Here is a 12,687-nt window from a genome sequence, read left to right as displayed (position 1 = left end):
AAATTTTATAGAGTTGTGGATTATCACCATCACTAAAGTACAGCTTTAGAATATTTTCATCACTTCAAAATATTTATTTGAGCTTGTAATCAACCCTCATTCCCACATCCAAACCCAGGCAACCACATATCTACTTTCTGACAATATAAACTTGTATTTTCTGAATATTTCATATAAAAGGAATTATACAATATATAGTCTTTTTGTATCTGAGAGAAAGAGAAAGGTTCTTGCACTGACCCGTTTTGTTTATTTTACTGACCAGAATATTAACAATATATTTTCCAGTTTAATTTTTGCCTTTTAAATTTGATTATGGATGTCAGAACTCTTGCTTGTAGTATTTCTGTTGCCAAATATATCAATCCTTTTCTTTATGATTTCTGACTTTGGTGTCATGATTACAAAGTCCTTTATTGTATCACAATTGTGTTAACATACCCCTATATTTGCTTCTTATATTGTTATGGTTTCATTTTTACAACTTGGCATTTATTCTGCCTAGAATTTATTTTACTTTAAGATGTGTGAGGAAAATACCTAATTTTATTTTTCCAAATGGTTGACCAGTTGCCTTTACAATATTTGTTAAATAATCCAGCATTTTTTTTCCAGTGAGTTTAATTGTAGCTTTTTATCGAGTATTATATACATACACACATATATGTATACATATATATTTTGGATTTCATATTATGTTACATTGATCTGATTGTTTATAACTGTGGCTTCATAAAATATCTAAATATCTGGTAGTGCTCTGATTACTCTTCTTAGCTCTTGTAGCACAGATTCTTCTAGATTAACTTTAGAATTGCTTAGTCATACCTTTCGCCAATCTCTCTCCCCCAAAATCATTTTAAGATTTTTTTATTGACACTGCATTAAAAGGATAATAAAGTGTGGAAAGATAAATTCAGTTTTGCATGTGTTAAGTTTTAGATGACATCAGGACATCCATGTAGAGCTGTTCAGGAGACTCATGGATAATATGGGTCTGAAACTCAGAAGAGGAGTTAAGACATGACAAGAAATATAGGAGCCACCCACATCGACGCCAAAAAAAATAATGTCTAGCCATAGAAATAGAATATTTAGTTAAGTGAGAAAATGGAAAACAAGAAAGAAAGATGTATAAGAGCTGTGTGTTGAGAAATATCCAGATTTGGGAGCTAGAAGTGAAAAGGGAGCCATCAAAAGAATATTCAGATATAGGAGAATGAGAATGTTATGTTATTACTAAAAGCAAGGAAAGAGAAATTTCAGAAGAAAGAAATGTCATTATCTTGGTCATCTTTTGGATGTTGAATAGAAATTTCTCTCATATGAGGCATCTAAAATGGTCAAAGGTATGTAAGTAGACAATATAATGGTAAAAGAGGATGAGGGACAGGGATATGAGGAGTTGTTCAATGAGTATAAAGTTACAATTACACAACTATAATATAACTGTTAGTTCCTATAGTTGGCAATAAGGGGTTATAGACTTTAAAAACTTGTTAAGAGGATAAATCATATTGTGTTCTTAACACAAAAAAAGGGACAAAAGAAAACTTTTGGAGGTCATGGATATGTTTATTATCTGTATTGTGGTGATGGTAACATGAGTGTATTCATATGTTCAAACTCACCAAATATACATTAATTATGTGCACTTTGTTTACACCAATTATACCTTAATAAAGCAGGAAAATGAAAATAAAATTTTTAAAAAAAGAATGAGAACCCACTGAACTGGGTGCTTAAGGGATTCTTTCAAAAAACAATGTGTGTTGCAAGGTGGAGGCAAGCAGATTGCACTAGGTTGAGTAATGGAAAGGATATAAAAGCTCTCAGCATTGCCAGGGCCATATATTTTAATACCAGTGTTAAAAAAGTTGTGTGAATATTCAAGTGTTTCCTCTCTCTCTTTCCTTCTCTCTCTCTTCCCTCCCTCCCTTTGTCTCTCTCTCTCTGCCTTTACCAACATTTGCTGTTGGTATTGATGAGGATGATAACACAGAATTTAGTGTACAGGAAAACTGTGAAGCAGGAAAAAAAGAAAGGCTATTGCATCATTTCCAAATCCCTTGTTTATAATCTAATTGGTCCATTAAACCATTTTTGTCTTCTATTAGTATTTACTAAATTGTATGTGCCTGGGAATACTTGAATATTTTCAGTGATTTATGAATGGACCTTTAGAGAATGATGGCTGGCAGCTAATTGGAAGATAATGGGGATTTGTGTGTTTCTATGGGTTGGGTAGGTGGGAGAGCTATTAAATACTCTGATTAAAGTAAATTACATAAACCCCTAAAGGGAAGTTTCAATCTATGACTTCCACTTCCCCATCTAAAAGGGGATTTAAAAAAAATAAGTAGTTAATGGGAAAAAAGTGAGTTAATTTTAAGGTTGTTAATGGACCACTGCTCCTACACTGGCATTTAATAGTATGTTCTCTAGACAGCTGGCATAGTAATCAAGACCTATGAGAAAAGGAGAGAGAGAATTTAATATATGAATCAAAAAACACTTGATGGGAAGTGAGATTGCCTAGAATTCCTCTCAGTCTTATTCCTCTCAGGCTTATTTTTGACAGCTGCATAATAACCTTTTCATTCTTATCAGAAGTTGGAACAGAAAAGCATAAAAGGTACAAAAAGAGCCTTTTTTGGTACTATTTCCAATGAGTTCTGTACTATTTTCTTCCTCATTTTGCTGATGGAGAATGCTAATCTGATTGATTTAACTGTGTGATCCTTTTGTGATGATTAAGTGAATTGTATCATGTGGCCTAGACTAATATCATAACTTTAAGGTATGCTAACCATATTCTCTTTCAGTTATGAAAATGTAGTTGAATGTGTGTTTACTTTGAGATTTCCATTAATTACATCTGAGAGATATAGAGACCAAATAATCAGAGTAGCTGCCCATACTATTTCAAAAATCTAACAACTTGAAATTCAGTCCTTTATAATATAGCTGTTGATTCAAGAAAATTAGTCTTCTAAATGTCTAAGAAAAATATCTTTAAAGAAGGACTTATATTTTACATGTAAAAATCAATTAAAAATTGTGTTAAATTTTTCTAGAAAAAGCTCTACAAGCTAAAAGAAGCGTTATATTTTTAAAATACAGTAAAAGGCAAGTTTAGCCAAAAATCACCAAAAAGTGTTGTTGATCTTTTAGCAGTTTTAGTTTCATTTCTTCCTTTCTGAGAGAACAGGTACTTCCCTGATACAAAGCTTCCAACTTAACCTCTAACTTCCACCTTCTATCTCTCACTTTCACTTTTCCCATTTCTTTTTCCTTTCTCTGTGGGGAAGTGAAGAGAAAGGAGATGTAATAAAGCTACCTGGCTTCACCCCTCATACAACTGCAAACTCTAGCAAAAGTAATAGATGACTCAGCTCTTTAATGTAAAGTTCTGTGTCTACTAAAATATATGCATGGATGAGCAATTTTAAGGACTTTTTACTATCCCGAGAATCAAACTGTTTAAAGTATGAGAACAATTAACATCTGTAATTTTAAATTTTATAGCAAAGATTCTTTTCAACTGTATCTGTTACGTGGGTGTGCATATAAAATAGAGTTCTGCATGGTTACTCAGTTTAAGTGTATGGTTACCATATAGAGTGCCCTCTAGAGTTTGCTGATAATAATTTTACTTATTTATTTTCCAATTTGCAGAGCTGCTTTTCCTGAGGAATAAGCAGACACAATGACTGTGTTTAGCTTTCCAATTTGCAGTAATGTGGAAGCTATCACTTCATACCTTTTTATTTTAGAAATCTTCAAAACAGTTTTTATTTACATCTAATAAAATAATCAAACCCTGCATGTATATTTTGCCAGTAAAGCAGAAATGTGTATAGTTATGAGAAAGTAAGAACAGAAATATAAGGCAAACCTAAAAGGAATGATACCAGTAATGATCTTATTGATGAGCACTGTAACCTCTATTCTGACAGCATTAGTACCAATATCAGCTCTGCAGCTAAACCTGTTAACCTCCCCTTCATTTAATTTAGTTGCTGATTACATAGGACTTGAAATTCCTGTGAATTGAAATGTCTAAATAATGAATAAAGTCTCATCCATCTAGGAATCATTTTTTTTATTTAAAAATTAATTGAATTTATGGTGTTCAATAGAGGTAACAAAAGCATTTGACAAAATACAACATCCATTCATGATAAAAACCCTCAACAAAGTAGGTGGAGAGGGAACATACCTCAACATAATAAAAACCATATATGAGAAATCCACAGTTAATGCCATCCTCAGTGGGAAAAACTGAGAGCTTTTTCTCTACAGTTAGGAACAAGATAGAGATGTCCACTTTCACTACTGTTATTTAACATAGTGCTGGAAGTCCTAGCCATAGCAATCAGAAAACAAAAGAAATAAAAGGAATCCAAATTGGCAAGGAAGAAGTCACACTTTGACTCTTTGCAGATGACATGATATTCTATGTAGAAAACCCAAAAGACTCCAAAAAAAACTGCTAAAACTGGTAAAGGAATTCAGTAAAGTTGCAGGACACAAAATCAACATACAGAAATCTGTTGCATTTCTTTTTTTTTAAATTTAATTTTCTTATGTTATGTTAATCACCATACATTACATTACTAGTTTTTGATGTAGTGTTCCATGATTCATTGTTTGCGTATAACACCCAGTGCTCCATTCAATATGTGCCCTCTTTAATACCCATCACCAGGCTAACCATCCCCTACCCTACCCCTCTAGAACCCTCAGTTTGTTTCTCAGAGTCCATAGTCTCTCATGGTTCGTCTCCCCCTCCGATTTCCTCCCCCTTCATTTTTCCTTCCTACTCTCTTCTTTTTTTAACATATAATGTATGATTTGTTTCAGAGGTATAGGTCTGTGATTCAAGAGTCTTACACAATTCATAGCACTCACCATAGCAATACCCTTCCCAATGTCTATCACCCAGCCACCCCATCCCTCCCACCCCCCACCACTCCAGCAACCCTCAGTTTGTTTCAGCAATTGCACTACTGGGTATTTACCCCAAAGATACAAATTTAAGGATCTGAAGGGTACGTACACCCTGATGTTTATAGCAGCAATGTCCACAATAGCTAAACTATGGAAGGAGCCAAGATGTCCATCGACAGATGAATGGATAAAAAAGATGTGGTATTTATATACAATGGAATATTATGCAGCCATCAAAAGGAATGAAATCTTGCCATTTGCAACAACGTGGATGGAACTGGAGGGTATTATGCTGAGCGAAATAAGTCAATCAGAGAAAGACATGTTTCTGTTGCATTTCTATACACCATTAAAGAAACAGCAGAAAAAGAAATCAAGGAATTAATCCTATGTACAATTGCTCCAAAAACCATGAGATACCTAGGAATAAACCTAACCAAAGAGGTAAAAGATCTGTTCTCTGAAAACTATAGAACACTTATGTAAGAAATTGAAAACGACACAAAGAAATGGAAAAATATTCCATGCTCATAGACTGAAGAAAAAATATTGTTAAAATGTCTATACAACCCAAACACTCTACATATTTAATGCAGTCCTTACCAAAATACCAACAACATTTTTCACAGAGCTAGAATAAACAATCCTAAAATTTGTATAGAACTACAAAAGATTACTATAGCCAAAGAAATCCTGAAAAAGAAAAGCAAAGCTGGAGGCATCAAATTCTGGACTATATTACAAAGCTGTAATGATTAAGATGGTGTTGTATTGGCACAGAAATAGACACATAGACCAATAGAATAGAATAGAAAACCCAGAAATGAATCCACAACTATATGCCAATTAATATTTGACAAAGCAGGAAAGAATATCCAATGGGAAAAAGTCTCTTCTACAAATGGTGGGAAAACTGGACAACTACATGCAAAACACAACATACACAAAATAAATTCAAAATGGATGAAAGACCTAAATGTGAGACCTGAAACCATAAAAATCCTAGAAGGTAACACAGGCAGTAATTTCTTTGACATTGGCTGTAGTAACCTCTTTCTAGATATGTCTCCTGAGGCAAGGGAAACAAAAGCAAAAATAAATTATTGGTCCTTCATCAAAATAAAAAGTTTCTGCACAGTGAAGGAAACAATCAACAAAACTAAAAGGCACCCTATGGAATGGCAGAAGATAAATACCCCAAAAATGAATAACCCAATTAAAAATGGGCAGAAGAGGTGAATTGACATTTTTCCAGTGAAGACATACAGATGGCTAACAAACACATGAAAAGATGCTCAACATCACTCATCATCAGGGAAATGCAAGTCAAAACTACAATGAGATATCACCTCACACCTGTCAGAATGGCTGAAATAAAAAAAAACACAAGAAACGAGTCCTGGGAATGATATGAAGAAAAATGAACCTTGTGCACTGTTGGTAGGAATGCAAACTGATCAGCCACTGTGGAAAACAGTATGGGAGTTTCTCAAAAAAATTAAAATTGTACTACCCTACAATCCAGTAATGGCACTAGTAGGTATTCACCCAAAAAATACAAAAACACTAATTTGAAAAGATACATGCACCCCTACATTTATTGCAACATTATTTATAATAGCCAAACTATGGAAGCAGCCCAGGTATCTATTGATAGATAAATGGATAAAGATGTGGTATATACATATACAATGGATTATTATTCAGTCATAAAATAAAGTGAAATTTTACCATTTGCAATGACATGGATGGAGCTAGAAAGTATTATGCTAAGCAAAATAAGTCAGTCAGAGAAAGACAAATACCATATGATCAGTCATATGTGGAATTTAAGGAACAAAACAAATAAGCAAAGGGAATAAAAAACTGGAAAGAGGCAAGCTAAGAAACAGATTCTTAACTATAGAGAACAAACTGATGGTTACAAGTAGGGAGGTTGGGAAGATGGGTGGAATAGATGATGGGGTTTAAGGAGTACACTTGTGGTAAGCAGTAGGTGTTGTATGGAAATGTTGAATCACTATTATACACCTGAACTTAATATTACGTTGTATCTTAACTAACTGGAATTTAAATAAAAACTTGAAAATCACTAACTCGATAAATAAATTAATTAAATTTATGGTAGACTTCACATTAAAATTCTGGTAAAGTTTGCTGTATATCTTAAACCTAATTCTCTATGTCCTCATGTGAGTTCCTCAATCAGCCACTTTTTCTTTTCCTGTTAATGCTCCATGCTCATATTGGGCACCTCTATATATCTTTCCATGGGAAGGAATAGATCTGGAAAAATCTTAGGAGGACTGATAAATATTTTTGTTCTGTTTCTTTTTTCTTAAGATTTTTATTTATTTATTTGAGAGAGTGGTGAGAGAGCTCACAGAGGGAGAGGGAGAAGCCGACTCACTGAGATCATGACCTGAACCGAAGGCAGACACTTAACTGACTGAGCCATCCAGGCACCCCTTTGTTCTGCTTTCTATGGTGAAATAAAACATCAGAGCTACCAAGAGGCTGAGAACTTCAACTAATGTTTATCTAAATAATGTCAATGACATGACTGTGCCTAAAGAAGGGAGAAAAAAATTTAAAAAAATTTACTTATTTATTTGACAGAGAGCTAGAGAGCACAAGCAGGGAAACAAGCAGAGGAAGAGGGAGAAGCAGGCTCCCCGCTAAGCAGGGAGACCAATGCGAGGCTGAATCCCAGGACCCTGGGATCATGACCTGAGCTGAAGGCAGATGCTTAACTGACTGAGCAGCACAGTCTTTTTAAAATAATTATTTAAGTGATCTTGAGAAAAGCATTCTCAATGAAGTTTTGAGGAATTAAAAATGAAATCATAGCCTTTTATTTTTTCCATAGAGGAGTCCAGTGAAGTTCCAAATGAGGCAAGGGCTCATAAGGAGGAGGACCATCATGCAGTATCTGCAGATAATGTGGTACGTACATTTTGAAATTCTTTCTTCATGATAGATTCTTTCCTACATGATGGATTTAAAGGATATGTTTCCAGTTGGTAATAATATCGGTGTTACCATAATTAAATCCTGCGCCACTTCACAAGCCAAAACAAAGCTGTCATCCATGAAATTATATATCTTTGAGGGTTTAAGAAATGAAATTTAAAGCACTGTCATTTGTGCCTCAAATTTTTTTGACTGAAGAGATTTGCAAATATAAAAATCTAATGCTTACTACATATAGACATTTTATACATATGCTATTTTTCTTTAACATATTTAGCAAAGGGCAGATTTCTTTTCATTTAACATATGGAAGAATTAAGACTGAGGTTAGAATGCCATAATGAAAGAAGCCTTTGTTAGTTCTAGGACTGTATCTAAGGAGTCCTGATTCAGAGTTCTCTGTTCAGACCATACCTATCTCTATGTTTGGAACATTTCCTTCTTTCTAGTTGAATTAAACTCTCTTAGTCTTCTTAAAAATTGCACTGATGGAGGAAAGACAATATTAAAAGACTGAATAACAGGCAGAGACAGACTATATGTGGATTAAACTGGGCTTTGTGAAAATGTTAACATTATTGGTATATAGAAATATTCTCCAAGCAGCTGTTTTAGCAGCATCTGTTTGTATCCTGACTCCATCAAGTAATACAGAAATCAAGATAGTATTAAAGTCAAACATAAAGGCAAATGCCATTTTGTTATTTCTTTCAAATCAGTGATTTTTGCTTGATTACAATCTTTAAAGAAAATCCCTATAATGGATTTTTCTGTTACAAAATGAGTGTAACTTCATTTACTCTGGCTTCCATTATAAACATTATTTATATGACACTATAATTCTGCCACATCTCCTTAATAAAAGTTGAACACATAAAATACAGTTTTGCTCTTATTTGTTAAGCATCAACAATTTATAACAGTATTTTCCACATGCAGAATATAGTTTAGGATTATATCTTATTGATTTCAGTCCTGATTTCAACAGATGTTTGACCCTACTAACACAACTCAATAGGCATATAGGAAAACAAACTTTGATTTTGATGTAATGTTTTCATTAGATAGCTAGTAATAATTATTTCCACAATTAGTTGTGTTAATATTCTTAAATTCCATGAAATAATAATCTCCTCTGCTCTAGATTTGAATTATACTAAACAAGTTATAGACAATTATTTACAAATTAAAATCTTTTTTTTTTTTTCTGTAAACACATGCTCATTTTTAGTCTGAATTTCTCTGCATTGGATCTCCCCTCAGCAGACATTTGGAAATAAATGAAATAATGGCATGGGATGACCTAAGTCACTTAGGCACCTAATTTTTGAAAAAAACAATTCATTTTTAGAGACAGGACTTCAAACCTCCAAAGGCCCATCTCCTCTCCCTATAACTTTTGAGTACCCCCAATTATTCATAAATGGCAAATCACAAAACATTTAAGGCTGATTTATATAGAGTGGCCTTTGGTGCTTTTTTCCCTGGATTACTTATCTCCTTTTCCCCAGAACTGATCCAAACAGAGAATCTAAAAAATGTTTTAAAAAGTATCAAATCGGGTCTGGTGAAAACTGACATGATTAAACCCCAAGTTTATAGTAATTTTAATAATAAAAAAAATTAGATTCATCTCCAGTAAGGAGTAGAAAACAATTTCATTGCAACTATCATCTTGACTCAGAAACCTACAGGTCACACACCCTGTTATGGTTACATATCCTCATAGGCAATGTACTAAGTATGATCATTCCAGGTATGTTTGGGACTTTTTAAAAATTGTTATTCAAATTCCAATAATACATTATATGTTTTAAAAAAAAAGATAGCAGGAACGGAAAAATGAAGAGGGGGAATCGAGGGGGAGATGAACCATGAGAGACCATGGACTCTGAGAAACAAACTGAAGGTTCTAGAGGGGAGGGGGGTGGGGGGATGGGTTAGCCTGGTGATGGGTATTAAAGAGGGCACGTACTGAATGGAGCACTGGGTGTTATACGCAAACAATGAATCATGGAACACTACATCAAAAACTAATGATGTAATGTATGGTGATTATCATAACATAATAAAAAAATTCCAATGAATTAACATACAGTATAATATTAGTTTTGGGTGTACAATATAGTGATTCAACAGTTCCGTACAACATATCATTCCAGGTATGTTTGGGACTTTTTAAAAATTGTTATTCAAATTCCAATGAATTAACATACAGTATAATATTAGTTTTGGGAGTACAATATAGTGATACAACACTTCCATACAACACCAGTGCTCAAATATTTAGAACTGATTTTGGTTTTGGTTTTGCTTTTTAAAAAAATTATGTTTCATGATTAGAGAACTTTCCTTACTCCCATGGTTGGAGTTTACTGGTCATTCTTCACATCAGCAGTAAGCTGTTTTGTTCACTCTTTTGACAGATATTTAATTAGTACCTACTGTGTGCAAAATACTGTACAAACTATGTTGCACCTTAATTCTAAATCTAATGACAGTTTAACATCTCTCTCTATCTCTCTCTCCCTTCTTACTGTCCAGTGAAGGAAGAAAATCACTAGTTTATTTTTATTATTACACCATAAATGTCTGCTTTCAATGTCTAGCTAATGGAGTGCATTAAATAAGTGACTTAAAAAACTGTAGTTGACTTTGGAATGCATGTCACATGTTGATATTTTACATTAAAAGTTGTAAGGAAGTACATGGTAATTAAAAAACGAAACAAACAAACAAACAAACAAAAACCCTTGCAACAAAGCAGTTATGGTTAGCATTAAAAAGACTACTCTCACAGGAAGTGAGTTTCCTGTCACTGGAGGGCACTATTTAAACAGAATTCAAATGCCTATTTTTTCAGAAATATTGTGAAAGAGATTTTTTTCTATTTTAAATAATATTATAATAATTTTCTATTTAATAAGCTGTCATCAATTAAAGGTAGTTAAATGTGGCTCAGACACAAACTGGATATAACAATGAAGAACCAGTCAGGTATCAGAGTTTATTCTGGATAACCTAGACTAGATAACCCCATCATTAAAACTAAACATTGAATGTTTATGTTCTATACACTGCTGGGTGTAGTGATGATGATCAGATATATATTTATGAAAATTTCTCTACTTGTGTTACAGAAAATAGAAATTATTGATGATGAAGAAAGTGACATGATAAGTAATTCTGAAGTTGAACAAGTGAATTCTCTCTTGGATTATAAGGTGAAAGTAATTTCAAATACTGAATTCATTAAGAGAAGGTACTAAATGAGGCAGACTTTTACAGTGCCTATGTACTAGCTTATTTCACTTTCAGTTTTATTTGATAAGTTAAAGTGGGGCTCCCTATTGACTTTCTCAGGCACTTGGATATCAGTCAGGATATGGACACTTTAATTCTGGCTGCTTTAGTGGTTATTGTTTCAAGCAACGAGCTTGCTGAATGGGAGTAAGTATTGATAGTGTACATCAAGGTGAGGCAGGACATAGTGGTGGTTAATGTGAAATTTATGACAGTGGCTTTAAAGCTAATGTTTATTTTTAAATGGTGGTAAAGGGGAGATTTTTTTTTCTCAGTGGCCCTTGTTAATTTTATCTTCAATTGCAACTTCTGAAGACCATTTTTTAGGAAACCTGTCTTAGAAGTTTAAAAACAATTCCCAAAGCAAATACCAAATGAATATAAAGAGAGATGATCTTTTCTTAAAGTCACTGGTACCTAAACTGAAAGGCTTACTTTGAGAGTGTGCATACATAACTTTATTTTATTAAATTTTGACATGAGCTATCACTCTATATCACTATTTGTTTTCTGCATAGATATGTAATTGTTATCCTTTGTTAATCAATATCCTATCATACTAGATAACTTTGGGCCTTCTGAAATTTTGGCCAAACAATCATTCTATCCATACACAAAAGCCCTTTTCTTGGAATATCGTTAAGTGTTCAAAGCAGAGACTAATAATCTTAAAATGTTAACAGAAAATAACAATCAGAAAAGACAATAGCTGTCATTTTCTCAAAAATCTTTTCAATTTCACTATAATTGAAAGTTATGTCATTCAACAGATTGTTTCTTAAGTGTTTATAACATGTCAGACTTTATAATATTGAATATTGTAAACATAAGACAATTATCTTTTGAAATTTATTTGATAAATGCTCAAAGAGCACAGTATAATCCTGTATTTAAACTGTATTTCCAACTAATAAAATGATAAGGTTGTTATTTCTGAACTACAAGAGATCATTCTAATCTCTCCTATATGGTCATAAAATATTTCTAAATGCCCAGTTCAGGTTTAAAAGGGCTCTGTGCCACTTGGCACACGTTATGGAAACTACAGAGGCAAGGACTGGATCGCACAGCTGTTAAGTATTCTCCACTTAGCACTCTCAAAAAGATCAATGGGGGTTGGGCTCAGAATAAAGGATACTTTCCAGAACCTTACCCTTCTGGAGTGCCACTTGAGAAGGTTTGGAGCTAAAGACCAGGGTAGGGTAAAGTATCCAATCCCAAAAATGCTGATTAACATTTTAATTGAACTCTATAGGATATTTAATGATCCTGTGTTTTCCACTGTGGTAAATGCTGTGGTAACAAGGAGTCCTTAACTATCCTATCAGGAATGTCTTTGACAACACATCACCATCCTACATAGATTTATTTCCTTTAACTCTAAAAAATTAGCACCTATATAGAAATATATTTTTTCATAATCATTAAAAATACTTCACCTCAAATGTGAGTTGTATT

At 33.3% G+C, this 12,687-nt stretch overlaps 1 protein-coding gene across 1 annotated transcript in view; it reads left to right on the top strand.

The window, feature by feature from the left end:
- Positions 1-12,687, top strand: part of HDX (highly divergent homeobox) — a 219,696-nt gene that overhangs the window by 193,415 nt on the left and 13,594 nt on the right. Inside the window, exons 7-8 of the mRNA XM_035028806.1 lie at positions 7,823-7,899; positions 11,067-11,150. Of these exons, the coding sequence (XP_034884697.1) occupies positions 7,823-7,899; positions 11,067-11,150 (161 nt within the window). The remainder of the gene's footprint in view (positions 1-7,822; positions 7,900-11,066; positions 11,151-12,687) is intronic.

This window comes from Mirounga leonina, unplaced genomic scaffold, assembly GCF_011800145.1.
Source record: "Mirounga leonina isolate KUSES-001 unplaced genomic scaffold, KU_Mleo_1.0 Mir_204, whole genome shotgun sequence".
In the NCBI taxonomy this organism is placed as follows: domain Eukaryota; kingdom Metazoa; phylum Chordata; class Mammalia; order Carnivora; family Phocidae; genus Mirounga; species Mirounga leonina.
This window is presented reverse-complemented; position numbering and strand designations above follow the sequence as displayed.